This window comes from Pezoporus flaviventris, unplaced genomic scaffold (genome assembly GCF_033815535.1).
Source record: "Pezoporus flaviventris isolate CSIRO_AGI_PZ_B2104156 unplaced genomic scaffold, CSIRO_AGI_Pfla_v1 ptg000037l, whole genome shotgun sequence".
Lineage (NCBI taxonomy): Eukaryota > Metazoa > Chordata > Aves > Psittaciformes > Psittacidae > Pezoporus > Pezoporus flaviventris.
In genome coordinates, this window is record NW_026892585.1 from 11389316 (window position 1) to 11416467 (window position 27152).

The 27152-nt window shown below is 40.2% G+C and overlaps 2 protein-coding genes across 4 annotated transcripts in view; both read left to right on the forward strand.

The window, feature by feature from the left end:
- Window positions 1–27152, forward strand: part of VPS41 (VPS41 subunit of HOPS complex) — a 222880-nt gene that overhangs the window by 139686 nt on the left and 56042 nt on the right. The gene's annotated exons all lie outside the window — the stretch shown is intronic.
- LOC133275011 (amphiphysin) overlaps window positions 1–27152 on the forward strand; it is a 107781-nt gene that overhangs the window by 23332 nt on the left and 57297 nt on the right. For all 3 annotated transcript variants that reach the window (XM_061464692.1, XM_061464693.1, XM_061464694.1), the window contains exon 2: window positions 23773–23853. In XM_061464692.1, coding sequence (XP_061320676.1) covers window positions 23773–23853 — 81 coding nt within the window. The remainder of the gene's footprint in view (window positions 1–23772; window positions 23854–27152) is intronic.

Here is a 27152-nt window from a genome sequence, read left to right on the forward strand (position 1 = left end):
ACTATTGCAAATAGTAGCTTTTTCAATCAAAGTGTGTAGAATGGCCCTGCTGGGTTTGGGTTAACTTGTTAAAAATCTCTGCTGATAGACTATTAATTTTCTTCATGCCTGGTTATCTAGTGGGTCTTACTGCAGTATGTTCTGAATCGAAGCTGATAGAAAAATACTTTTGAGTATAATTTACCTCACAACATAGGAAACTGGCAAAAGATGCCATAGCTTTTGTACAAGTTAAAGGGTTCCAGTTTATCCAAAGATGATTTTTCTATCCATAACTAGACATTGTTAATTTCTAAATATTAATGCAACTCAACTCCACAGTCATTAAACAGTGTCTAAGTATCTTTTGGTCCTCATCCCTTTCTGTTGGCATCTTTTTGAAATGTAGAATCTTCTCAGAGGAGAAATAATTGCACTGGAATTAACTGGCAGTGGTTGCATGGTAGTTTGGGCAGAAATTAGACTTCTTACAAGGCTGTAAAGTTAAAGCCTTACATTTTATGGCATGTGCTGTGGTTTAACTCCAGCTGGCAACTAAGCACCACACAGCTGCTTGCTCACTTTCCCCTAGTGGGATAGGGAAGAGAATCAGAAGGGTAAAAGTGAGAACTTGTGGGTTGAGATGGAGACCTTTCAATAAGTAAACCAAAAAACATGCACAAACAAAGCTGAAGAAATTGATTTACCACTTCCCATGATCAGGCAGGTGCTCAGCCATCTCCAGGAGAGCAGGGCTCCGTCCAGCGTAACGGTTATGTGGGGAGACGAATGCCATCACACCAAATGTGTCCCATTTCCTTCCTTCCCCCAGATTTATATGCTGAGTGAGATGCCATATGGTGTGGGATACCCCTTTGGTTTGTTTGGGTCAGCTGTCCCAGCTGTGTCCTCTCCCAGTGACTTGTGCACCCCCAGCCTGCTCACTGGTGGACTGAGAAGCAGAAAAGGTCTTGACTCTCTGTAAGCACTGCTCAGCAGTGAGGAAAACATCCCTGTTACCAACTGTTTTCAGCCTAAACCCAAACCACAAGTCCATACCAGCTACTGTGAAGAAAATTAGGTTTATCCAAGCCAAAACACATTGCATTCCTTTCACTTGTGTAGTAATCCTTCCAGTACTTCCTGGATTTTCTATCCGGTACAAGGTAACAGGGGGAATACCCCTGTGGCTGCTTCAAATTAATTTCTAAATGATCCTGGAAGCCGAGTTAGATGTTACATTCTTAATCTCTTTGATTACTCTATTGATTCTCTTCTGTTATCCCTTCAATTTAATAGTGATGGCTTTCCAAGTTGTCTTGTCTCGGAGTTGAAGTTTTGTGAAAATTAGGTTTGCTGGGATTTTGTGCTTTCTTTTCAGTTTAAACAATGTCCCTTTGAGATTTTTTTTGTTTCTCTTTTGTTATGTTTTGTTTTATGGTCAGAATGGACAGACTGAGAACTATAAAAAAATAAACAACAAACCCAAATAGTCTTAGTTTCTTTTATTTTTTTAATCAGAAAATGTATATTGAGAAGAGAAGAACTGGTAGGCATAAACATGTTGAAAGTACACTGCATGCTAGCAAGAGGAGGTGTGGGAGTGATGGGAAAATCTGCTTTGGTCAGAGACTAGCAGATTTCCTAGGGGTTATTCAGCATGTCCTTGAATATGCCCAGCACTTTCCCAACTGCTTCTGAGCAGCACAGGCTGGGAGGTAGGGCAGCACAAGAGCTGTTTCTCCAGAAAGCCAGCCATGTTTCAGTGCTGAGCCTGAGACATGTAATTTAGTCTCAGTGCTTTGGATGCTGAGCGCTTGATTTCACAATCCAAATACAGTAACAAGGTGCCATGACTTATCTTAATTTATTAAAATCTTTGCACTGATAACAAATCCTTGTGGTACTGCAAAATCTTACTGTGATGCCTCATATGCTGAGGTTGCTTAATGCTATCTAGGGTGTAGAGTCCTGCATTCTGCAGTAAATAATTCTCATCACCACACTTCATTTCTTGCACTGTTTCTTGATGGGTGCGATGTACTTGAAGTGGTTTGTATGCAGTTGAAGAGTTGTGAGAAGGAAAATAAAAGGAAAAAAGATCAAAAAAGGAAAAAGATAAAACTTACAAAAGTAGCAATGTAACCTTTCAAAAAAACTATCAGTATTTCATCAGTAGTTTTCCACTGTGTGGACAGCCTGGTGTTCATGGAAAGCTGGTTGTAAGTTAAAAAATAGCTTTTTGGGTGACAAAATGTGACTTCTGTTAAGGATAACATTTTTTTGGAAGATTACTGCTTTGAGCAGTATCTTTCTATTTACTTGATTTCTGAACAGTCCATCTGGATTCTTCCTTTCTTTCTCCAGGGGTTGAAAATTATTCTTCTTGTCTGTGATTTTAATAGGTTTCATATACTTTCAAATACTACTTTTATACCTGATAAGGAAAGGAAGCCTTCATTGTCCATATTCATAAGGAGTCTTGTATTGATATGGTAAAACTGTCTAGTTTTTTTTTTTCTTACCCAAACATGACCCCGCTATCTCTGAAACATTTATATTTAGAACAGCTTTTTAATCCATGCAGTGATTTCCCCAGGAATCTGCCACTGTGACACCGAGAGGGATCTTCAGGCATGCACAGATGCCTATTTATTCTGAAACAAAATAGTAAACAGCTGAAGGTTAGAGTGAGAAATGCTGTAGCATGGTACTTTGAATCTGAAAACCTTGCTTTAAATAGCGTCATCCTAATTTCAGAGCATATTTAGAATCACTTAAGTTAATCATGGAAAGAGAAAGCAGAGGACTCGTACATTGTAGCCCTGTTAATCACACTGACTTGCATTTAATCACCCAGTCCTACATTAATCACACAGCTTTGCATTTATAATGTCCTATTGCAGTGCTGTATGCAGAAACTGTTTCAGGTATTACTGTAACGCAGCTTCCTTTTGAAGGATGTGCCACGTCTCACATCCCATAGCAGTGCTGAACAAGGCTGAGGGCACAAAGAAGAGGAGAAAGGAGAATGTTAAGAGAGGTAGAATATAACTTGAACAGGTTTATTCTTACTGCTGTGAAAAATAGGCTGGGTTCAATACCTGGGACAAACAACATTGTGCTTTGCTACTTTTATGAAAATAGAGCATCTCTGACCTCCTATCAACCTGCTGAGGTGGTGTGATTAAATTGGAGGCAGCAATGGCATCTACTGAATAACTGACATAATTTCTTGTAGCATCCAGGATTTTCAGTGTGTTTATCAATCTTAGTAAATATCTAGGGAATTAACTTAATCTCCTAAATTAAGAACAAACAAAACAAACCTACAGGATAAAAGTAATAAAAGGCACAAAGCTAAGAATAATAACTCTGCCCTGTTATTACTTTGCATATTATGAGCTTTTGATGTAGAGCCCTGGGTCTTTCTAAAGAGGAACATGTGAGTAACTTGGCAAGAACTACCCTAGGAAGTAGCTAGAGTCATTATTTGGGCAGCCTTTGCTTTAGGATGCATCTTGTCAGCTTTTGTTGCCTTAACATTGTCACAGTTCGCCTGCCCTTGTTTTCATCAATTTACCTTCAGTCAAGAGCATTGCATGGATTAATATAGCATGAGTCACATTGAAATTACAGTGAAGGGGGCATAAACTGGGAGTGCTGATACACAAGTCTTGTGCTGAGTGATAAATCTTCAGGATGTAAAGTCTGAAAGAGGCATCAGATTTTAATGTGTTTGTAGTTAAGATGGCAATAGGATAGGTCAGACATCAATTTAATTCTGACTCCTAGCTCTGGGATCGTTATTAAGTTAGGAAACTACACCTGTAAAATTAGACTCGGTAATAGCTGATTCTTTGTGTTTATAATGTGTATTAAATAAAGCTTTTCCTGCTTTCTTTTCCCTTAGCATTCTAATTCATTAATGGAGTCAGAAGAGGTTTGTGTGTGGTACTTGATGATGTTGCATTTCCTTAATGTCATGGTTCAGATTGCAGTACAAATTGAGTCATTTGCATTGTAAAAGGAAGTCAGATAAGCATGAGAGATGTAGACCAAAAAACAACCAACCAACCGAAAACAACCCCCAAAAGCCAACAACCAAACACCAAAACCCAATGTTTGGCTCAGTTTAATATATTGACTTGCACCTTATGTGTATATTAGTGGGATTTTTTTTTTAGAAATAGCTCTTTCAAGGAGACTTGAAAGAGTAAGTTTAAGATTTTGATTATTTTAGTTATGGGATTGTAATATATATTTTTATTTAAAGTATCTCATACTGATCATAACATAAAGGATGATTAAAAAAATGTGAACAGCAGAATTGTGATTTCTATGATCCACTCTCCTTTGTGATTTCTTAATGCGTAAAAAGAACCTACCACCACTCCAAGACTGGGCATTCCTGGAGTACATGTGACAAGAATAGGCTGTACCATCTACTTGTAGCAGAGATAGTAAGTAGCATACATTGCTATGTAAGTTGGGGTTAAGTTATGCCATGCCACCCAGATGTGCTCTCTTGAAGGAGAGACTAGTCCCAAGACTCTTGCATCCAGGATAAGATGGCACACAGTCCAGGTGGTTTTGTATTCACACTCCTGTTGATGCAGGAAGCACAGGGTTGGTTTCTGGGCTGCAAGTACGTGGTGTTAGATCACGTTGAAGTTTTTGTAAATCAACACACACACACGTGTGTATATATATATGTGTGTGTGTGTGTGTATGAGTGCATGTGCCGTATATACTTGGGTAGACATATCCCTGGATATCTCATACCCTGCAGTCCGTATAGGTTTATAGTCTTGTGATCATGGTGGGCATCCCACATGCAAGGTGAGAGCAGTGGCAAAGCTAGTAGCTGCTCTGGAATACTTTGTATTCCTAGAAAACTGTTTTTGCATTCCTATAAATGAGCAAAATGTTGACTGTGGTGCATTTCTAATTGGTTGGCAGCTGCCAAATTTATGTTTATAATGCTCTAGAGTAAAGGCTTTCAGTAAAGTATCAAAGTTGACTGTTTAATGTTAAACTGCTCCGGTGCCAGGAAATAAATATAATGTCTCCCTCCAAAGTTTGGAAACATTTAGCTATCTAAATAGCTAAATGTTTTGCTGAGGAGTAAAGACAGCCTTTGCTGAAAGGCAGTGAATATTGCTTGTTTAGAAGGAAGCTGGGTGCTAGAGTACTGCTGCAATCATAGAATCAACTAGGTTGGGAAAGACCTTTAAGATCATCAAGCCCAATAGTTACCCCAGGACTGTCAAGCCTACCACTAAACCATGTCACTAGGGTCAAACTGATCTCTCTCATGGCTGCTTTTCATGGTCTCCAGTCACAGCCAGCCTTCCTCTGCCCTGTCATAGTGGCCTACACTATACAGCTGCTGCCCTTAAACCTCAAGACCCATGGCTGCCCCTGCTCTTACCTCATGATCTCCTCTCACAACTGCCCCACCACTCCCTGTATGATCTTCCCTCATGGCTGCCCCACTTCTCCCCTCAAGATCTCTCCTCACCCCTCATGGCAGCCCCTCATTATCTTCCCTCCTGACCGCCTCCCCTGTCCCCTCATGATTTCCCCCCATAGCCACCCCACCTCTCCCCTCATGATTTCCCCTCATGGCTGCCCCTCCTGTGCCCTCAGGAGTTGCATTTTGTGAGTAAGGCGGGGTTAGTTAACTTGAGAATAGTCTAAGGGTGTAAACTGCCTGCAGAGTAAGCAGCTGGAGCACTGTGAATACCTGGAGGGCTGTCTTTTTCCCCCTAAACAGGGTATGCCACGATCCTGTTGACTGATGGATTGGGGAGGCCTTTAAAATACTTCTGTTTCTAAAAATTCATAGAGATAGGTGCCATTCTTTTTTTTACCTCCCTTAGTCCCCATGGGGAACTGGAGTCATTTTAGCTCTGTCAGCAGAGGTGCTTGCTGTCTGCAGAAATGAGCATTGGGCAGAAGTTAATAGATTGCATTTTATAGTGTGTAATCTAATACTCAGAGATACATTATAAAAGAAGCAAATTATTGACCAGCTTGCACAACTTCTAGATGTCAGCTATTATGGGACGTTTTGCTGGGGAATGCATTAAAACTTTCTATTAGAGTATTTTTTACTGTTATAGTAGATAAGAGGATTCTGAAAATAATCATCTACTTCCCTGGAAACCATAGTCCTTCTTGGAGCTTCTGCCTTCAAATACCATCCTAACTGTCCTGTGTGAAAGGAACAGGGAGGTGAAAATCAGTAATAGGAGATGCTGAGGCTCAGACTGAAGTACTTCAATGGTGTGTTGGACCAAGAGGCAATCTGTAATACTCCTTTCCTGTATTATAATAACGTGGCATCACATGCACATGGGTTTGCACATCACAGAGCAGGACACATCTCATTCCTTCTCAGCTTTTTTGTAATCGTGCCTCAGTCTGCCATCAGTACCTTCTGAAGCTGAATGAAAAGCTGGCTTTCTAGGGACGGATCTGATCAACAGTAGTATATACTGTGCTGCCCCAAGTTGGGTATCGTACAGTTATGTTAGATAAATTGAGACTGACTTAATAACAGTCTCCAATATGACATTCAAACATTTCATCAAACTTCTCATAAATCCTCTTGGTACTCTGCTTGATAGCATCTGGTTAACAGAGTACAATATGGGGTAAAGACAGCAGTTACATTGGGTTATAAAGGTTGATGAAGGTTATAAAGGGTGATCCTCCAAGCTAAAGAGGATCTCTAGAGAGTAGGGAGCCCAAGAACATTTTGGGGTGCAAACTTTGGTGCTTTCTGCACCATACAGACAGGCAAAACAGAGGCAGTCATGCATGAGAATCACTTTCATGTTACTGTAGAGCTATGCAAACATCCCTGATCTGGTTTCAAGTCTGTATTTTGCAGGTTTTAAAAGGAAAGTTCCTTCTTTTAGTCAAGAGCTGTTGCTTGAATCATTTTTTACTGCAGTACTCAAAGTCTTAGGCGTTTTCCCATTATCTTGCAACAGCATAAGGCATCTGGTAATCAGAATATTCACCCTGAGCATAAATGCTAGGAGTTTTTTGGTGCCAGGCTGGATTTTCCAGAAACCCACCAATGAGACTGGCAGGCTTTGATTCTGCTACACAGGGGCCAAGGCCACACCACAGTATACATCCAAATGCATGATCAATCCCACTGGCTTTGAAGGGATTTACACCGTTAAAACTATGATCTTGCTCAGTCAAGGGAATCCTGAAGCTATGTAAGATAGACATCCCTAGACAGTGTATTCCTTTAACTTCAGTTATTCCATTAAACAAGTTTCTGTTCATTATAGTGCATGGAGTGATCTTTGCTAGTTGGAAACAATGTCTCTAGATATGTAAATGACAGAACCAGTATTTTATTTAAAGACACCTAAGAGCATCACAAGTTTCCTAAAGCACTCCTGTGTAGCATCTTTCAGTACCTGTGGGTGACAAATACTTTTGTATTCCTAGAAAACTGCTTTTATATTCCTGTAGATGAACAAACTGTTATGAATGCGGTTCATCTGTAATCTGTCACGAGGTTAAATTTACATTTACAACTGCCTACAGTTCTGCTTGCCTTTTTAAAGCCATTATGGTTCATTATATGAAAAGCATCCTTTATGAAAGCATATAATCAAAATCCCTTGAAACGTGTTTATTAAGAAATTACTTGCTGCAGAAACAATTTTACACAGTGGAGAATTTCAGGGACTGCATCGTGTATAAAAAGTCAAGACAGATTTTACACTTATAGAACAATTCCAAGTAAACTTTTATTTACTTATTTTTGCACCATTATCTTTTACCTTTTCATTACAAACAATATGATGGCTTGAGTAGGTATGACAGACAATATCAAGTAATGGTTACCATATGTATCACTTTTATGTTTGGAGTGACAGAGAAACTAATGCTGCCTGTCTCGTCACAAATCTAATTACCTGAGTGAAATAAACAAGATTTTTGTACCTTTTTATATACCTGTACTCTGTTATACTTAGATTTTTCTGTTGCTCAGTATGTTGAGAAAGGAATTTTTAGGTGTGGTGCTGATGAACCATATCTACACATTCGGTTTAAAGCTCTCATTGTGGCACTAAGTAAGCACAGCCACTTAATTCCTGTGCCTCTGTTTTCTCCCCCTAGAAATGGAGTCCTGGAGTGACTGTAAGAAGTGCATGGGAGATAGTCACCTACTGTGGTGATCATGGTGGATAGGAGCATTTGGGCTGACTGTACATTTGAGCTCCAAGTGTAGTGTGACACTGAGGAATGGGTATCTCTTTGTGAGGTAGTATATCAAATCATTATAATCTCCTTTCCTGTTTTTTTTTTCCCTGACTGATGCTATTTTCAGATCTATTTTCACAAGTAAGCTGCTTTTCAGTGTTTAACACATTTCTTTCTACTGCTGATTTTAAAATACGTCAAGTGTTTTTCTAATTGTCCTACATATGACTGATTTTCAAAGCTTCTAAACAGGTGGGAAAATCAAAAGGATTTCGTGGACCTGGGATAATTTAAGGAAACTCTAATTTAGACATACTATTATTAGAGAAGAAAGTTTCCTTCCAGCTGGAGAGAGTTTTAGAGAAAGCCAAGAAGATAGCTGAGCATTAGAAAACTTGACCGCAGGGGACAGTTGCAGTCATGACATTTGCTCAGTTTAGGATAGAGTAGATTGAAGTCAGGAATTACAAGTCTTCCAATTTATTTCAATTTAAAGTTATTTTAAGGAGAATGATGATCACTGTTTCTATCTTTGCCACTGGTTGCAGGATAACAGCACTACTGGTCTTCAGAAGAAAGACTGAAGTTGTTTGCCACCTTCCCACACTCCTTTGTGAGACTTAGGGTGTGAAAGACTATTAACTTAGCGTCCTCTTCCCTCCAGCTGTGTACCATATTCCAGGTGATTTTCTATAGTAGCTAGGCTGCCTCCATTTCCTGTGGAAGAAGTTCCTTGCATCCTCTGTGTGTTGTGAAAATCTTTATTGAGCTGTTCACTGAGGCATGGCTTCAGAAGCCTCAGTGCAAAGTTTGCTTCTGAAGACTCTGAGAGGCCCCACAGCTCAGGACTTGCTGATGAAGGTCACTCCAGCTGGCTTTGCTGTTGCTCCAGCATGCCCTGTGACTATGATGACAGGCTAAATGGCCACAGCATCCCACTGTTAGTTTTGCCTCAGCAGTGGAAGTGCTATTTTCTGTATGTTCTTACAGCTACACTTTGGGGCATTTTAACCCTCTCTCTCTATTGAAAATGTCTTTTATCCAGATCCTGAGTTCTTTCTCCTTGTTAATGTTGCTCTTCATGTGGTACATTCCTCTCACCTGGTATTTATTTGAGTAAGGAGCATTAAAAGGCCTCAGAACATGAACCCTGATGAGCGGTAACACCAGGAGACCAGGGCTTCTTTTGCAGCAAAGGTTCTTGCATACCGTTGCTTTCCCAGCATCAGCAGATAGGCTTTTTTTCTGGACATCTTTTTGCCTGGAAAATGTGACCATTAGAGAGCTCTTAAATGTTTATTTTTACAGAAGCACATTGAGTAGAACAGAACGGCTGTTTACTCAGCAAGAAAAAGACCTCTCCAGGAAGTGGGCCCTACCTGTGCTCTGCATGCTGTTGATCTGAACAACAGCACTTCAGTTTCCGTGTTCAGTAGCTCTGAGGGCTAATTCTGGAGCCTCATTTCCAAGCCCCATGGGAAAGGATGAAACCCTGCTTGCCTATGGTGTCTCACCCAAAGTCTAGGTGTCAAAGCTGGAGCACTGGCACCATCACCGCTGGTAGTCCTTGGTAGCTCTTGCTGACCTCAGCTTCAGTTCAGAGGCTTTTGCCTTTTCAATAGCTAAAAGGCCACCACCTGGGGTGACCATGAAGAAGTGATGCACGTACTCCTGAAGCTTATCCTTAGCAGAAATTAATGAAAAAAGTAAAAATATACTGTTAGCTGAGCAGCTTTAGAATACAGTAACGTTGTTGAGGTGCTGTTTGACCTTCAGTAATGCAAAAATGCTGAATAATTCTAAAAGGCAATAAGAAGGAGAAAAGGGTAACTTTGTTCAGAAACCTGACTAGCACATAATGTTACATCTTCACAAATTATTCCAGCAAGTCTGAAATAAATCTGTTGTGGATCAGTAAAGTTCCTACAAAGCTATTCTTAAAAAAGACAGGCCTGTGTGGCTTCAGAGGTTCCATGAGTTGTTACATTAGTTGAACCAAGTGTATATGATTTGTCTTAACTCTTAGCGCTGCTGGGAGATGATTTCCTCAATTTTTTGAAACAAGCTTTTTTATCATTCTGTCTAAAGAAGTGAATTGACCTGGGAGTGTTGTGCCATTGCCACTGTCTTTCTCTGGCTGAGGAGGAGAGTTTTAGAGCATCCTAAAGGTGAAGAGTACCTGATCAGCAAGTGTTGCCTTATCAGGCACATCATTGATATATTAGTGTGTGATATATTCACTATCTATGGAGAAACAGTGAATTCTTCCACAGATGAACATCAATATGGAAAATGTTTTTCAAAGTACTAGAAAAAGTTATTTTAGTATTACGCATTTCTGTGTGTGGCATGACATGAGACTGTCTTAACAGGTGGTGAAATATTCTGTTGGCAAGCCACCAAACGACGCTGGAAGCTTTTGGTTTTGTTTCCCCAGAGCTCCACTATATTGGCTCTGTAATGAAGATTACAGAGAGATTACAGAGAACCTGGAGATAGAAATCCCATCCTTGCTGGACATGAAGGAGCATCAGGGTGGGCAGCATATGTACCTTAATGAGTGCTGGACCACATGTGGGTGTCTCTTTCTAGCCTCAGCCAATACCTTTCTCAAGAAGTAAGAGTATCTGTGGAAATGTCACAGCCCAGACTGGAGGAGGCAGTCAGGATTTAGGCATCTGTATTGCTACTTTGAGCATATGGATTAATTTAGAAGCCAAACTGATAAGACACAAAAACACTGGTAGCCTGTCTTGTAGATGAATGGTGGAGTGAAACTAAAGTAAATTAACTCTTTGAGGCTGTGCAATGAGAAATGTGTGAGCACTGCTAGTTACCCATGTCAGGAATGGCTGAACTCTTGTCTCTGTCATCATCTGTGCGTGGTTACTAATTGTCCTGGGTTCAGCAGTAGCAGTCATGTTTCTCTTTTGTGGTAGCTGGTGCAGTGCTGTGTTTTGATTTCCAGCCTGGTAACAGTGCTGGTGATACCGATGTCTTCGGTTGTTGCTAAGTGATGTTTACCCTGACCAAGGACTTTGCGAGGCTCATGCTCTGCCAGGGAGGAGGGGAAGCCATGAGGAAGCAGAGACGGGGCGCTTGACCCAGGCTAGCCAAAGAGGTATTCCATACCACAGCACGTCATGCCCGGGGTGGGGGGTAACTGGGAGTTATCTGGAAGGACACGGGCCTCTGGGTGGGACTGGTTTCTTGGCCGGTGGTATTGTATTCTCTTCCCTTGTTATTTTCTCTTATCCTTGTTGTTGGTGGTGGTAGCAGTGGTGATTTGTGTTGTACATTGGTTGCTGGACTGTTCTTGGGGGGGGGGGGGGTGTGTGTGCTCTCAGCCCAGCACCACTCACTGGGTGTGAGTGAACAAGCTGTCTGCCTAGGGTTTTAAACCGCGACACTAATGTAACTAATTTTGGGTCTAAGGATGTGGGTTATCTCACTGACAACTATTAGGAAAAAAGAAGTATTGTATGAAATGAAAATAACTCTCTTAAATCAGTTTTATTTCCCTTCTCCCCCAAAAATACTTATAATGCTATGAAGTGAGACTGCACTCAGTAGAATATGAAGTTGGTGACATTACATTTTATCATCAACACTCGTTATCTACTTAGTCTCAAAATCAATTTATTTTATTATAAATTGGTTCAGTTTGATTTTAATTAAGGCCTATATGAAATATTTTTGCCAGATTTTGAAACTGGGTACAGAAAATCAGGTACCACAATGAGAATATAAAAGGAAATAGCCTGAAAAGCATTACTACTTACAGTGAAAGCCTGGATTCCTGAAGTTCTAAAATCCACTAAAAGCATATCATCGGAGTTAAATAAGCAAGCGTCTGCTGTATATATCTGATGGAAGTAGACAGTGGGAGAATGCATGTGCACTTTTAAATTCCAAGTCTATTATATTGAATATGATCTTTATTTTGACCTTGTGACTGAAAAGCTTTTTGTTTGATTGTTTTGTATTTGACTCCCAGCAGACAGGAAGAACATTACAGTTTGCTGTGATAAATCCAGAGGGACAGTCTGTAAAGGACAAAGTTGTCTTTTTCCAGGTAGAATTTAAATGTTTAATTAAAAAAGCGAAACTGTGGTAACCACAGATAAATTACAATTTCATGTTTGATATCTCTCTTCTTGGGCCGGAAGAAACTTGACTAATTTAGAGATAACAGATTGCTTGTCAGGTATCACTGCTGAGGACTTTAGTAGGATAGATGATATTAGGCTCCTTGTGCATGGATGAGCTTTAGTGGCCTTTCTGTACAGGAGGCAGAATTGTTTATTGCTTTGTGGCTGCTTCCAGCTGAAAAGGCTTTAGTGCTAAATGTCTCTATAGAGATGAAGACAAATGTCTTTGTAGATTTTAATGTTCTATTGATAAGATCTAGGAAGTTAATTTTAGGAAAGTTCTATATAAGCAGCCTAGTCCATTTTAAAATAATTATCACAATCTAATTTTAATAATTAAAGTTTCATCAATGGAATTGAAGTGAGACTTCACCTGGAGTATTGTGTGCAGTTCTGATGTCCTCCACATAAAAAGGATATGGAACTGTTGGAACAAGTCCAGAGAAGGGCCACAAGGATGATCAGGGGACTGGAGCACCTCCCCTATGAAGATAGGCTGAGAAAGTTGGGGCTCTTCAGCCTGGAGAAGAGAAGGCTGCATGGAGACCTCAGAGCAGCCTTGCAGTATCTGAAGGGGGCCTATAGGGATGCTGGGGAGGGACTCTTCATTAGGGACTGTAGTGACAGGACAAGGGGTAACGGGTTAAAACTTAAACAGGGGAAGTTTAGATTGGATATAAGGAGGAAATTCTTTCTTGTTAGGGTGCTGAGGCACTGGAATGGGTTGCCCAGGGGGGTTGCGAATGCTCCATCCCTGGCGGTGTTCAAAGCCAGGTTGGATGGAGCCTTGGGCGACATGGTTTAGAGTGAGGTGTCTCTGCCCATGGCAGGGAGGTTGGAACTAGATGATCTTAAGGTCCTTCCCAACCCTAACGATTCTGTGAATTCTGTGAATTCTTTTATATTTGATTCTATGCTACTTTTTATGTTTTGCAAGTGTGGCGAGAAGTTTTTTTAAGTGGCTGCTTTAGCCTTTTTTTCCTAAAGACTACAAATATCAAGTAAACAGCAGAAGAGCTGGCTGGTCACCAGCTGAATGTAAACATCAGAGGAGAAAGTATCAGTCATGTTTTTTTTGGTAGAATCAAACAAATCAAGATGATGATCCCTTTGCCTTCAGTGCTATAAAAGGGTAAAGGATCAGATAGTCACTTGCTTTGAAATGCTTGCAGCCCAAATAGGGCTGAAAGTGAATAGAAGATAAGGTAAATGAAGTTGTCACATGAACAGAATGAAATGTTATCTGGGCAGTATAAACAACAGATTTATCTTTTTTTTGAAGAGAGCAGTATTAAGGCAAGTATCTGCTCAATAGTAAGTATAGAGGGCAAACCAAAGGGGAGTGGGGAATTGGATGAGGTGGTAAAAGGGAGGAAAATAAAAACTAATGGTGAGAGCATATGTTAGCCTGGATTCACTGCTAGTTTCTACAAGGCTGAGACACTCTGGTTACTACTAGAAAGCTATCCAGGTATTTCTAAGCTAGTTGAGCGAGAAACAGCAGCAACTGAGATGATTTATCTTTTTTTGAATCAGCAGAGTAGTGCTTTGGTTTATTTGGGATCCAGCAAAGGACACAAATTCAGCCAAAGATATTGCTAATTGTGCGGACAGTTAAATTTAGCTCTTGGCCAACCGCAAGAAGTGATCAATCTTCTCAAGATGTGTGAAAGCAACCATAGCCAGAGAAGGGCAAACAGATTGTCTTTCCAGTTCTTTAACGTGCTTTTTTGTCTACATCTCCTCTTCTGTATAGCTCTAGTGCATATAATCTGAACATAGCAGATTTCTGTACTATGAAACTCCTTTTCACAGCAGGATGGCCCACGCATTAAGCTGCTAGTCTAGAATAATCAAGATTTGGTACCCTGCTTGCGATTAACTTCTGAACCTAGTGTAAAAGTTACTTGCCTTTCCTCTACCTTGTTTCCCCAGTGGTAAAGTGAGCAAAGAATTAATTACTATTGCATCAAGAGATTTTGTAAGGAAAAAACAGTAGTCAAAAGTTTGAGGATTAAGGTTGTTGTGATATTAATAGCTCAATTCATCTGCCCACACATAGGCTGCTTGAGTTGAATCCTTCCTTCCTCTGCCATTCCAGAAGACACTTCCATAGGTCATGTTTGCCCCCTGCGCAGTGATGTTTGAGACATCCTGTGCTACCTGAGATGCCTGCAAGAAGGCAAATGAAACCCACAGTTTCTCAAAATTGATAGTTTGCTTTTGGTCTGGTCCCTATTTTCTCATAATGATTTTTCTCCCTCTTAATTCTTCGTTTGTTTTATCACTGTTTTTTCTCTTCACATTTTGGTCTATTTCTGGTAATTTCGTGTTTCTTTCCATTTTGTTTTCCCCTTTAAGCTACATCCCATGAAAATCACCTGCCATGCACCATTTCAGCATCTCTACATGGATGCCCATCTTTATTAGACAGACTAGTCATACAGTCTGAGGAAGACTGGTCTAACAGCTTGTTATTTTTTGAAGTACATGGCAGTTCTTCGAAGCTGTGCTAGGCTTTCATGTCCACTGGGGATAAGCACCTTTCAGAACACATTCAGAGAGTGTCTGATGAGCCACCTCACTGTATGGGAGACCCGCGAAAGTCCTAAGGGACAAGCAGGAGAAGTCCCTAGCAGTACATGGTCATAGCTGTTAGTATCCCTTCCCTTTTCATCAGCAAAATGAGGCCTTGCAAATTTCAAAGCTCATCCTTTAGTCTCCTCATTCCTACTGTCCAGCCAAGTTTTACTGCATGATCAGAGAATCACACTTAAGCAGAATGATAGCACCTACTATTGTGTTTAATTTTGCAAGGTTGCCTGTTTCCAGGAGACCAAATTTGCTGGGTGTTGCAGAGTAGGGAGAGTAATTGTCTACACGCTGTGGTGCTCTGCAGTGTTCAAGTTGGTGCTCTTTGTAAAGTGCTTTCTGGTTTTACCCAGATGACCAAGGACTAGTACAGAAGTCTGTGGCTTCATAGTGAGAGGAATCATAATTTTGTTTATTTTGTCGATCTCTCTAGAGCATCTTTACATTATCAGGGCAATGATGTGCAATTAGATTCTGTAATTTGCAGAGAGGCTAATATAATTATCTCTCATAGCTTAATGTTCACGTTTGTCATTTAGGCTGTGTAGAAAGACCACATTTCTCTTCTTTCAATTTTGATTAAGAGAACATATCATGGTGTTTTATGCTTGTGTGGATATTATTCACTACTCTTCTCATTTGTTAGCAAACTACTCCCGTGCATCATGGTATTTTACAATACTCAAAGCACCAGCAAGCACAACTGCCAAAAAAATGAACAAAAGAAAAGCAGCCATGAGAGAAGTGAACCTTCATACTTCTTGAAACAGCAAATACCCTATCGGAGCTTCACAAGCAGCAGGACAATCCGTTAACAAGAAAATTTATCAGAGCTATAAAATTGTAAAAAGACCACATCTGGAATTCATTGAAATGCAGTTTATTAGGCATTGGGCGAGGGTTCTGGAGGACTATCACTGCACACTTGTTGTGTGTCTTCCCTAGGCATCTTGTGTTGGTGAGGGGTGGAGGGGTTGGAGAGAGATTGGTATCTTGTATGGACAAGTGGTCTGACCTGTACAGTTGTTTTTATGCTTTTTCCATTCCAGAGAGTGCCTGGTACTCAGCAGCTGCCCTCTACCATTGCTTGGGCCACATTTCATGCATTAATGCTGTCCAGGATGTGACTTTTGCTTTGTGACACTGTACAGCTGAAACTGCCTCTGTCATCATATATTAGGATAGCAATTGTGGAGTTGCAGTCCTCCATTAAATGGTGTGTTCCCAAACTGGAATTTATTATGTCTTTTCTCCTAGCATGTGAGCCACTATGTCAAACTATAGCAATACAATTCAACTGTAAATGGTGGGCATTTGGGGATTATTGTGCCTGGTGTAAGAGAAGATCTAACTGCGTGGCTGGGGAACAAATGCCAGTGCAGTAACAGACATATAAGATAAAGTGACAATGAAGATTGGCTGTGATCAGCTGAACGATCAGTTGTTCTATCAGTAATAGCACAAGTATGTGCAGAAAAAAGGAATGGTAATTACAGGCCACTTGATGTTGATCTGGAAACATGAACTAAGTTTAGTCATTTCTTAAGACCACTAATGGAAACAATGCAGACTCTGACGCTGCTGAAGATGAGGAAGAAGAGAGAGTGGTCAGAGGAGAGTGAGAGCATAGGTATTTCTTGCAGGTCTTCTGCTTCTGTATCTGATTGAGTTCTTGTAAATTCATTTGCCATATCCAGGGCAGTTCTTTCTTTAAAATAGTGTTGTGTGTTCTGGGTTGGAGGGTCATTGTTTCCTTCTTAATGATTTAAAACATGTTTCTTTTGTAAATTATCATCTGCTTTATACAGCAGACTTCAGAAACAGGCCAGAGCATCACCCTTCTTGACTCAGCTTCCCTGTCTGCCTGGTGGCCTGCTGCAGTCCCTGGAATGCCTGGAGTGTTTCTGCTATAAATCAGTACTGCACAAAGCAATTGCTTATCAGTGAAGAGCTTTATTGTAGTGTCTTCCTACATTTTCTATAGCCCTCTTAGTAAAATCCTTAGTGTTCTGTTTTAAACAGGTTTTCAGGCTTTTGAGTCTGCCAATGACAAAGGGATTTTTTTTCCACAACCCTCCAGCAGGTATTAATGAGAATGGATGCTTGAGCAAACATTTGTCACTGTTGTTTGTGCAGGAATGCAATGGTGGAATAGCAGAAGTAGAAAGGCAAGCCTGAGTTCTTGGAAAGTCTATGGCTGTGTTACATGGAAAGTATGAAATTCAGACAACCTCTTGAAAGAGAGATGTGATTGAGCTTCTTGCACTGGAGCTATATTGGGAACAAAATGATCATAGCAGAACTGAAACTGAGCAATACACTGTGCTGTTTCAGGCATGTGTATCTTAAATCTGCGATAAAATGGTAATTTATACTTACTGGGTATGTTCTGGCTGCTTATCTACTTACTTTACAAAACTGTAATATTAAATATGGTGTTGTTTCTGGCTAAGCCAATAAACTGAGCTTGTTTGGAAAGCCAAGGCTTCAGCCTTAAAAAGAAAGTGTTAAATATTGTTGTTTGGTTTGTCTCTTTTTTTTTTTTCCCTCTGAGTGCTAATCTGCCTAATTTACTGGCATGAAAGCCAAAGAATGTTGGTCTTTTGCTTGGTTTAGTCAGACACTTAATCCAGCACTCTCAAATGGAAATTCTTAGCAGGGGGAAAAACCACCCAAAACCCCAGACAAAACCAGCCTTATTTACCTCATGTGTCTTTGCTCACCTATGATAATAACAATTGTTTTGCAGTTGTAACCTGAGACTAAGTCATATTCTATGTAAATTAATTTCTGCAGCAATTAATACAATACCAAAAGATTCTCGGACTTTATATATTTAAAATACCTATTGCTTATATGCAATTAAAACTTTGCTCAAAAAGCCACCAACCCAAAACCAAACAGAAAACAAAGAACTGCACTAGGGAAAAAAGAATATTTTATTCATTATTTTTCCAATTGGTAAATTCCATCTAATTTTTGCTGAAATGCATTGTGCGTACTTTAATCCTACCATGTAACAATGGTGAAAAGTATCTCTTTGCCCATCTTCTTTTTCTGACCATATTTTGTGATTAAATTGCTGGAGTGAAGTGGAGACAGGATAAATAAGACCATGGACTTTGGCATAATGGTAAGAAGTTTTGTTTTATTTTTAAATGACTCAAGTAGTTAGATACGAATGTTACTCTTTGGAGAGGAGACTTTTTCTTAGTTGGACTGAACATGTAGTTCCATAAACTTTACACTTGCATATCTCTAATTCTAATTACTGTCTTTTCCTGCTCCTCTTGGCAGGGGAGCAACCAATTAGCATCCTTGTGATGGTTCTCCCTCTGGTTTCACTTCAGCTACCCGTGTGCTAATGGTGAGGAGGCAGGAATCTCATGTGGCTCTAGTGATTCTTGACTATTTGTTCCTTTTCTTGTGTTTAGCACCCTGCTCTCTCACTTGAGTGAGTGTCAGTAGGTACATTTTGGACATAGCTCTCTTCCAGGCTTCATGCTTTGATATGTTGTCTTCCAAGTGAGCTTTTGTTTCTGTAACAAATAGGGTCTCTTAAAATTTGTTCGTATACCTCTCAAGTACTAGCTGGGTATCATGGATCATGCTTAACTTTTCTAACTTGACACTTTTCTATGGATTTGTGGTGTTGGATGCTTTGTTATAGCATCCCATCACATGAACAATTTTGTCTTTTTAAACTTACAAGTGCCTGTGTGGTTTTAGGGTTGTTTTTTTGGGGGAGAGGGTTGGTTTGGGGTGGAGGGATTTGGGTGGTGGAGTTTTTTTTGTCTGTCTGGAGTTACTGTTAGCCTGTGGTAAGCTTTTGGGGTTATATATTTGCTGTATTTGAAATAGCCATGTTTACCTCAAACTTAACCCATGGTGGTTGTTTTCCACCTCAGATAAGCATCATCAGAAGCTTCTGTTTTATACCATAGAATCATGGAATAGAATGATAGGAGTATTTGTTGAAATCGATATGATGTTTTGCTCATAAGTAACTTTAAAATGATTTCTCTTGAATGGTCTGCTTTTATTTTAACCAGTTTCTGCCCAAAAGTTCCACTTGAAACTTGTTTGAAAAGCTGTGCGTATTATTCTAGCAGCCCTAGTGTTTCTTTTATAGGTTGTAGAGGAGTATGGTATTAGAAAAAAAGTGTTGTGAAACAGTGTTGTAGATGTAGTTTACATCTGTTGAGTTCCAGAGCACTGTGCTATTCTCAAAAGATTTTGGACTCTCAGAAATGTTCATCTTTTCATATTGGGGTTATTCTGTAATATCCTTAAATAGTGCTACTTGAGGTGAGTTGGATTATCTTAGCTTTTTCAGTGTTTGAACAGTCCTGGCCGTCGCTGATAAAGTCTTGTCCTGGGTAGTCCTGTCTGAACAGTCATGTCTTTCTGCCCCAAGTGGTTTTGAATGTGTTAGTTGTTCTTTAAGAATACTGATGCATGACTGAGGTTGATGCATGTTGGGATGTCTGATGAGGTTACTGTCACGCTCCTGTGCAGGGAGATGAGCTGCTCTTGAGGCAGCTCCTGGGTGGCCACAGTTCACATTTTTATTATTTTGCTTTTTTTCTTTTTCTTTTCTCTCCTTGAATTGCCACGTCATCAGAAACTTCTTTAGGGGAAGATAGATGGGCCTGTCAGGGTGGTAGTCTTAACTGCTATTGTAACACTGTCATCCTTGCCACAGGAGTTTTCAATATAATCAAGCTTACCCAAGCTCATATGTAATTTTTTTCTATTTCCTTTTTTTGGCACATTGCAGACACTTGTTAACATTCACATCACAGTCATCGTGAAATTGATCATTTCAATTCAAGATCAGCAAGTTTACTGACTTTTTTTTTTTCCTAATACTTCAGATCCTCATAGAACAGAAAGGTATTCTCTGGTAATTGAAGGCACTTGGAAGACTAAACTGTTCCCCTGTAGTCATCTATCTTCCAAAAAGGTTTACTGCAGATGCAGCTTTTCCTAATAGAAATGCTCTTGCATTTTATATCTAGACATGTACTCCTGATGACACTTATGAATGATACCAGACATGCTTAATGTCCTTACACTTTTATGTGTTTATGTAGAATTTGTCATTTATTTATCCCAGGACAACATTGCCAGACAATTCCTCTCTGCAGGTATTCACTCGACAAGCATCTAGGTTTACCGTCAGATCAAATTTAGTGTTTACATCATTCTCAATGCTAATTGATCTTAATTATTTAGTTCATATAATTTAGTTCTTAGCAGCATGCTGGGTCAAGGCTGCTATTCATTTCAGATCCTCAACATAATTCAGTGCATTAAGCACATTACAAACCAGTACATTTGGAGACCACAGTATTTGAGAAAAAATAAAGCAGCTGGGTTGTTTTTTGGGGGGGAGGAAAGAGGTTGTGTTTTGCTTGTTTGTTTGGTTTTTTTTAGGGCATTTTAAGAGAAGTTACTAGGAGCTGATTTAGTCTAACTATAAGAAACGGGGTAGTGCTTTACCTGTTTCTTTTTTGGATAGGCTAATCATGTTCACCAGCTATTTTATACGGTCTTCAGGAGACTGCAGAATACTTGGCCTTAGAATGTTTGAGATTTAGTTTATGTCTGTTGATTTTACTTTTTTTATTGTTTATTTCATTATTTAATTTCAAATTGAACAGGCAGTTAATACACATTAATAGATGTATATGTTCTTCGCCCTAACTGCAAACGTTACTTCTCTGTATTGGTACACTAAGAAGAAAAAACGTTAGCCACCTGCTTTCTGAATCAGGTCCTCATTTGAGCCCTGCAGACCATTGAGTGTTCAGCAGCAGGTCTGGTTCCTCTGTTCTTTCCTTTTCTAATGTCCGAATGCAAATCCACAGTATGTGTTACCTACCACATGGACCAGAAATAAAGTATTAGCTGCTTAGCTGTCCGCATGTCTTTACCTATCTTTGGCACACAAAAGGCTTTTGTAAAACATTGTCCATCTACCCTTCTCCTGTCCTCAGGAGCCACCAATAAACTGAGCTATTCCTGTTACAAAATCTAATCCTCATCTAGAAGGGTGGTTGAACTGAGGCTTAAGAGGGAGGTTAGGTGCTTCCTGCTCCTGAGCACAGCTTTCGTTTTACTTCTAAGAGGTGTCAGATGCTTTTGAGTAACCTAGGCATTTCAAGTCCATTTTTCTCTTGACCAGTATCTAAACCTAATGCTAGTAGGGTGTCTACTTGCCCTCTCCTAAACCTGGGCCTAAACCAGACCCTGACTCTAATCTTGACCGAAGTACTCTATATAAGATGAACTGGATGTCTAGATTTAGAATTTACTTCAGCCTGTCCCCAGGAGGGGTTGGAGTTAAAGAAACCTGTGTATAGTGTACACAAGCCTTTATCTGGCCTTAACCCTACCGCAGACACCCTATAGGTGGTGACCAAACTGAGCAACAATAAACTACAAACTAGACATCTGTTGATCAGAGATGTCCACTTTGAGACAGAAGTGCTGAAAGGTAGATCAGTTTTTAAGACTTACCTGCCCTCTGGTCACCTCTCTGTTTAGACTGCCAGTGGTAAAGATGTGGTTACAAAAAGGTTGCATGTGAAAGGCTGAGCTATACGTTCAGTGGCCCCATAGGTCCATGGGGCTGTATGGATGAGATCTAAAGGGACCATGAGGAATAGTTCATTCTAGCCCAGTCTATCCTGCTCTTTCTATATGGAATGGTGTTTAGGATTGTATTAGGGTTGTATTTAGGAAAGGAGTGTGTGAGCCCCAGTTATCTGTGCGTATGGCATGGGCTGCAGGAACTTCTGCTTCCAACCGTGGGACATTGGGTTAGGATTAGGAAAATTGGGAAGCTATGTTATTAATGGCTATTTAATGTAACTCTGGATTAAGATTAGGATTGGTATTTGCAGAGGCCAAATTCTAACACTGTATTTTAGACTCAGTTCAGGTAAATATTTGTAGAGAAATTGAAAATCGGAGATAGGATAAAATAAAACCCCAAACTGTAGAAGGTAGATGCTGTAAGAGGTAGGTTGTTCTCTTCTGAGCCTTGTGCTATTGGGCCTGAGTACACAGCTGGAGACATGGATGTGTGCCACTGGTGTTTTGGGAAAAAGAGTTTATCATGATATTTCTTACCATGGTTTGTTACATACGTTGTGAATCATTCAGACTACAGTTAATGTGCTTTCTACTTGTTCCTGTGAATGTGATTTGATTGTATTGTGTGGGCAGGAGGCTTACCTGGCAGCCATCTGTTTGAAAGGGAAATGTTGGATTTTCAGAGAATCCACATGCTGCCTGGTGTGGATCAAAATCATTCCACAGTCGGGGGCAGGCTGTTTGGCTCACTGGTGACAAAGAGCACTGTGAAGGCCTGTGATGATTTGAGATGTTAAGTTAAATGATTCCTCTGTAAAAACCATCTGTGATACTTTTAAATATTTAATGAAGAGGTTGGTGATGAGAGTATGTGAGGTCTTTGGGACTAGTCAGCAGGCCTAAAAACAACTTAAAATGCACAAATGAGATGAGAAAATGAAAAGCTAGGACACAGCTATCAGCAGCAAAAGCTTGGTCTTTGTCTTTTTTCCTCTGTGATGTCATTCTTTCTGTCTTTCTCCCGCAAATACGTCAAAATGTCCTTGAAGTGTTACATGCCAGGTCCACGGGTAGCATTGTGTCACCTTCAGGATTATCTTGATATCTTGTGGCCTGGTTTTGTGGTAGGGGCTGACTGGGGTTGGGAGAGGCAGGTAGTCGGACAGAGAATATGTCAGGACTGGAGCTGTGCAGTCTTTGTTTTGAGAAGAATAGGTGGGGATCTTTACTTCTTCATCATAGGAGTAGTAGCAATTACTTGCTACTGTTTCTATTTTGTGGAGTTTTTTCATTTGTTTGTTGGTTTTTTTTTTTCTGTGAAAATGGAAAGTTTGGACAGCTTGTCATGGGAAAGCAATCTGTGAGGTGGTTCATCCCACATGCAAGTACTCTATAAAGATTTAGGAGTTGCCTGACAAGCAGGGTGAAGCCTATTTGCAACTACGTATAAGTCTTCAGTATTAAAATGAATGGATAGTGCCTAGATATAATAAAATGCATTTATGGTAGTTAAAACCAGTGTAAAGTGTATCTGTGTCAAATGACTTTTGAGATTGCTAGCACAGGAATAGCCCATACTGCTGATATATTGGAGTATATTTATTATCTCGGGGATGAAAACCCACTTCTGAATTAATGAGGGGAATAACATGAACGCCAGTGGAAGTTTTAAATAAGCATCAGCTGTAACAGTTTCTCATGCAACCTCACAGTTCTTTATTCTCTATGGCTTTATGTTGAAAATAATGGGGATAAGGATAATGTTAATGCCATTTCATGTAATGAACCATAAACAGAAGAAAAACCTAATGAAATTTGATTTTCATTTTTTTTTCTCTATCTGAACAGTAGGACAACTTGCAGTGCCAGCAAATTTCTGTGATTATTGCACTGAAATACTGACTCTTCCATTGAAAATCTGGGATTCTCTGCTAAAAGAAAAGTTGCTTCATTAAAAAACCTCCACATATCCCCAAGGACTCCATCCTTTGAAGTGTATTTCCACACACACATACCTCTGTTTTTATCCCTTTTTATTTTGACAAAATGGTTCCTGCGTGAACTTCAGAAACAGTAGTGCATGCAACACCCCCAAAAATAACATGCTATTTTTAAGCCTTAGCTGCAGGAACGGAAGCGTTGAAAGCAGCAGTGGTTTTGTTTCGTGACACATACATTTAATTATTCCTTTTTGTTTTCAATGCAGGTACTTCAAAAACTAGGGAAAGCAGATGAAACAAAAGATGAACAGTTTGAAGAATACGTTCAGAATTTCAAACGACAAGAGGTCAGTTACTTTTTCAGTTTCTTTCATTACGTCTTGGGGAGAATTCAGATTATTTGAACTTTCTGATTTTGAAGAAGGTGTTACAGAGTGACAGGTAAGATTTCTCAAGGGATATAACATTTTGTTCTGCTATTTTCAAACAGAAAGGACAGTTGGATTTGTGCATGCAGAGGGCTAAGAAGTGTGCTCATAATAAAAGGACCTATTGTACTCTGTCCAACACCATCATGCTTGAACCACTTGGGATCAGCTGAGTGACAGCACATTTTCAACAGCGTAATTGAGAATAGAACCCAACTCCAACTAAATGTACCTTTACAGTTGCTTTCTTACAAAGAAGCATAGAATGCTTTGGTTTGGAAGGGACCTTTAAAGCTCATCCAGTTCCAACCCCCTTCCACGGGCAGGGACACCTTCCACTAGAGCAGGTTGCTTCAAGCCCTGTCCAACCTGGCCTTGAACGCTGCCGGGGATGGAGCAGCCACAGCTTCTCTGGGCACCCTGTGCCAGCGCCTCAGCACCCTCACAGGGAAGGGTTTCTGCCTAATGTCTAATCTCAGTCTCCCTTCTGTCAGGTTAAAGCCATTCCCCCTTGTCCTGTCCCTACAGGCCCTTGTCATAAGCGCCTTTCCAGATTTCTCGTTGGCCCCTTTAGGTGTTGGAAGGCTGTTCTCAGGTCTCCCTGGTGCATCCAGGCTGAACAAGCCCCACTCCCTTAGCAGTGGTATATAGTACGCAGGGTTTATAACAAAGTGAATAGATGAATAGTTTCAGACTGCTGTGTGTTGGCTCCTGTCGGTGCAGGGGACTATGGTGTCAGTGCTGATGAAGCACTACTGGGGAGCAGAGCTCAATTACTCTTTATGTTGTAAAAACAGCGTGTGAAAACAGAGGTGCCCAGACAAGTTTATAACATACTCCCAATGCAATCTTAAATTCTAACCTCAATTATTCCTTGCTTCATTGAACAGACTTTTTGGCTCCAAGATGATTAATTGCAATAATTATATAGTAGCTTTCTAGCAAAAATTAATGCCTACCAGGAGGTGCTTTAATGCCACCAAGAAAATAGCTTGTTATGTAAGTATGAACTGAGGTATCTGTCATCTTCATGAGCTATCATGTAGAGCTCACAGAAATGCACTGGAGGGTGAGAGAACTACTCCCACACATTTTGCACAGTGTAGAAATTGGCTTATGTCAGAGTTTGCAATTTTTGTCCTGAATCAGTCCTATCTACCACATGTACTTCTGCCCTTTCCATGTAAACACAAACCCTGAATCCTGACTGCTGGAATGCTTGTTAACTCTTGCATTTTCTGGTCACTTAGCGTTTATTTTCCTCTCTCAGTGCAGAAGGGAGGGATGTTTCAGGAGCCACTGGGCTGTCGTGTAGATCCTCACTCTTCCTCAAAGATGAAAATGATGGGAGGTAGAAGAATCTGTTTCTCTGAGGAGTTTGGTTACTCCCTCAAAGTTCTTGAGGTGCTGAAAATGGTGGCATGTAATAGGCCTGAAGAAGCACTCACAAGCTTTGAAACCATGCAGAGATTTAAAATTTTCCCTTGTGTTCCCCTTCTTTTCCAAGTATGCTGGGATATCAGTGGAGCATTTCTTATTGGTTGTCCTTATGTTGCTGCTTATCATTGCTGTCAATATCCCAACTGTTTTCACAGCTAGTAATTGTGTTTCTAGAAAGAAGGTGCATCTGTAAGGCTCTTATTTGGTGCAGAAGGAGCAGCTGGGATATCCACATGAAGAAAGTGTTTTATGGGATTTTTTTTTTTTGCTGAAAATTGAGTGAAATTTAAAAAAAAATAAAGATAAAAGAAATTCTTTTCAAGCAAAATTCTGTGTCAAGTGTCTGTACTTTCTGTCCTTTACCAAGAATTTTCTGTAATGGTGATTTTCAGCTGGAAGTCTTGCTAAGGGCTAAGTTGTATCTTAGCATTGCTCCTTTTTTATTTCCTCCTCCTTTGATGTACAGAGAGGCAGTAATAAACAGCCAAGGACCCTTCAGGAGCTGCATGATGCTAACTCTGGATGCAGATGTGACGTGGGGCCAGGGGAGGAATTTGGTAGGGAACTACCACAGCTCTCTTGAGAGACACATATGGATGAGGCTAAGCCCGCTGGCACACCAAATGAGACAGACTGATTTGTTTTTCTTGGTTTCCTACCTTATTGAGCCTGCAACACTTGGGAGGTCAACTGATCTGAAGTATACAACATTCTTTTTATTAATACTCTTGAAAGATAAGGAATGAGGACTCTAGTGAAAGGCTTGAGAAAGAGCATAGTGCTTATTACCTGGGAAACAGGTAAGTGGAAAACTGAAATCTTCCCATGCTATTCTTGCCTAAATAGCAGATTTCATGGTCAGGTACCTATCAAGCTCGGCAGAAGGCTGTGTGTGAGGGTACTTACAGCAGATATCTGTAGGAAAAGCTCATTTAGACTCCCCAGTGATCCATTCCCATCTCTTTCTGAATACAGCTGGATAAAAGCCCCTTCTGGACTTGACTACCCAGAGCTGAATTACCCAGATTAATCACCATGGAGAAACTGAGTCATCCCATGCCTGGAGAGAACAGAGCACAGTGGTTTTGCAGAGCCCTGTCAAAAGCAGTAAGCTGCTGCAGCTGAAACCATGAGTAAAAGCATTGCCATTTTTAACAGTGAATACAGCTGTTATGCACCTTCTGCTTAATTGGTAAATTGAGAATTGCCACTCCAAATCAAAACTCAGGGAACACACAAGACATATGAAGCCATATATGACACCGTATAACAGAGATTTTCAGCGTATTGGCAGAAATTTCATGAGGCTAAAACATTTCTCTCTGCACAGCTAATTGTGGACGTGCTCAGCTTCTGAATCAACCCTGAAGTTCAGAAAGGGAGTGAAAAACCCGACAATTCCTGCATAGTTCTCTCAACTGTGAAAATACCGAGTCCATTGGGGATTTACCTGAAACTTCATCTCTATTCTGTTGTTCAAGCAACTGCATCTTATACTTTATTTTTCAGACAGAAGAAGCAATTCCCTTATCCCCAAGTGACTCACAGTGCTTTCTTCATTTTTGTAAGGGTTCTATATTCTGTTTCATGTCTATGCATATTTACCTCAGTATTTTTCCATATGTAGTTATGAGACTTCTTTTACAGACTATAGTTAAAATATATCATAAAGTTTAAAACCATTAAACCTCTGTGTACACACAGAGGTATAGCAGCTGCTACTACACAATCAGCTGCCTATGGCATGTTGTCAGAATAAAGCAAGATGTTAAGTGCTG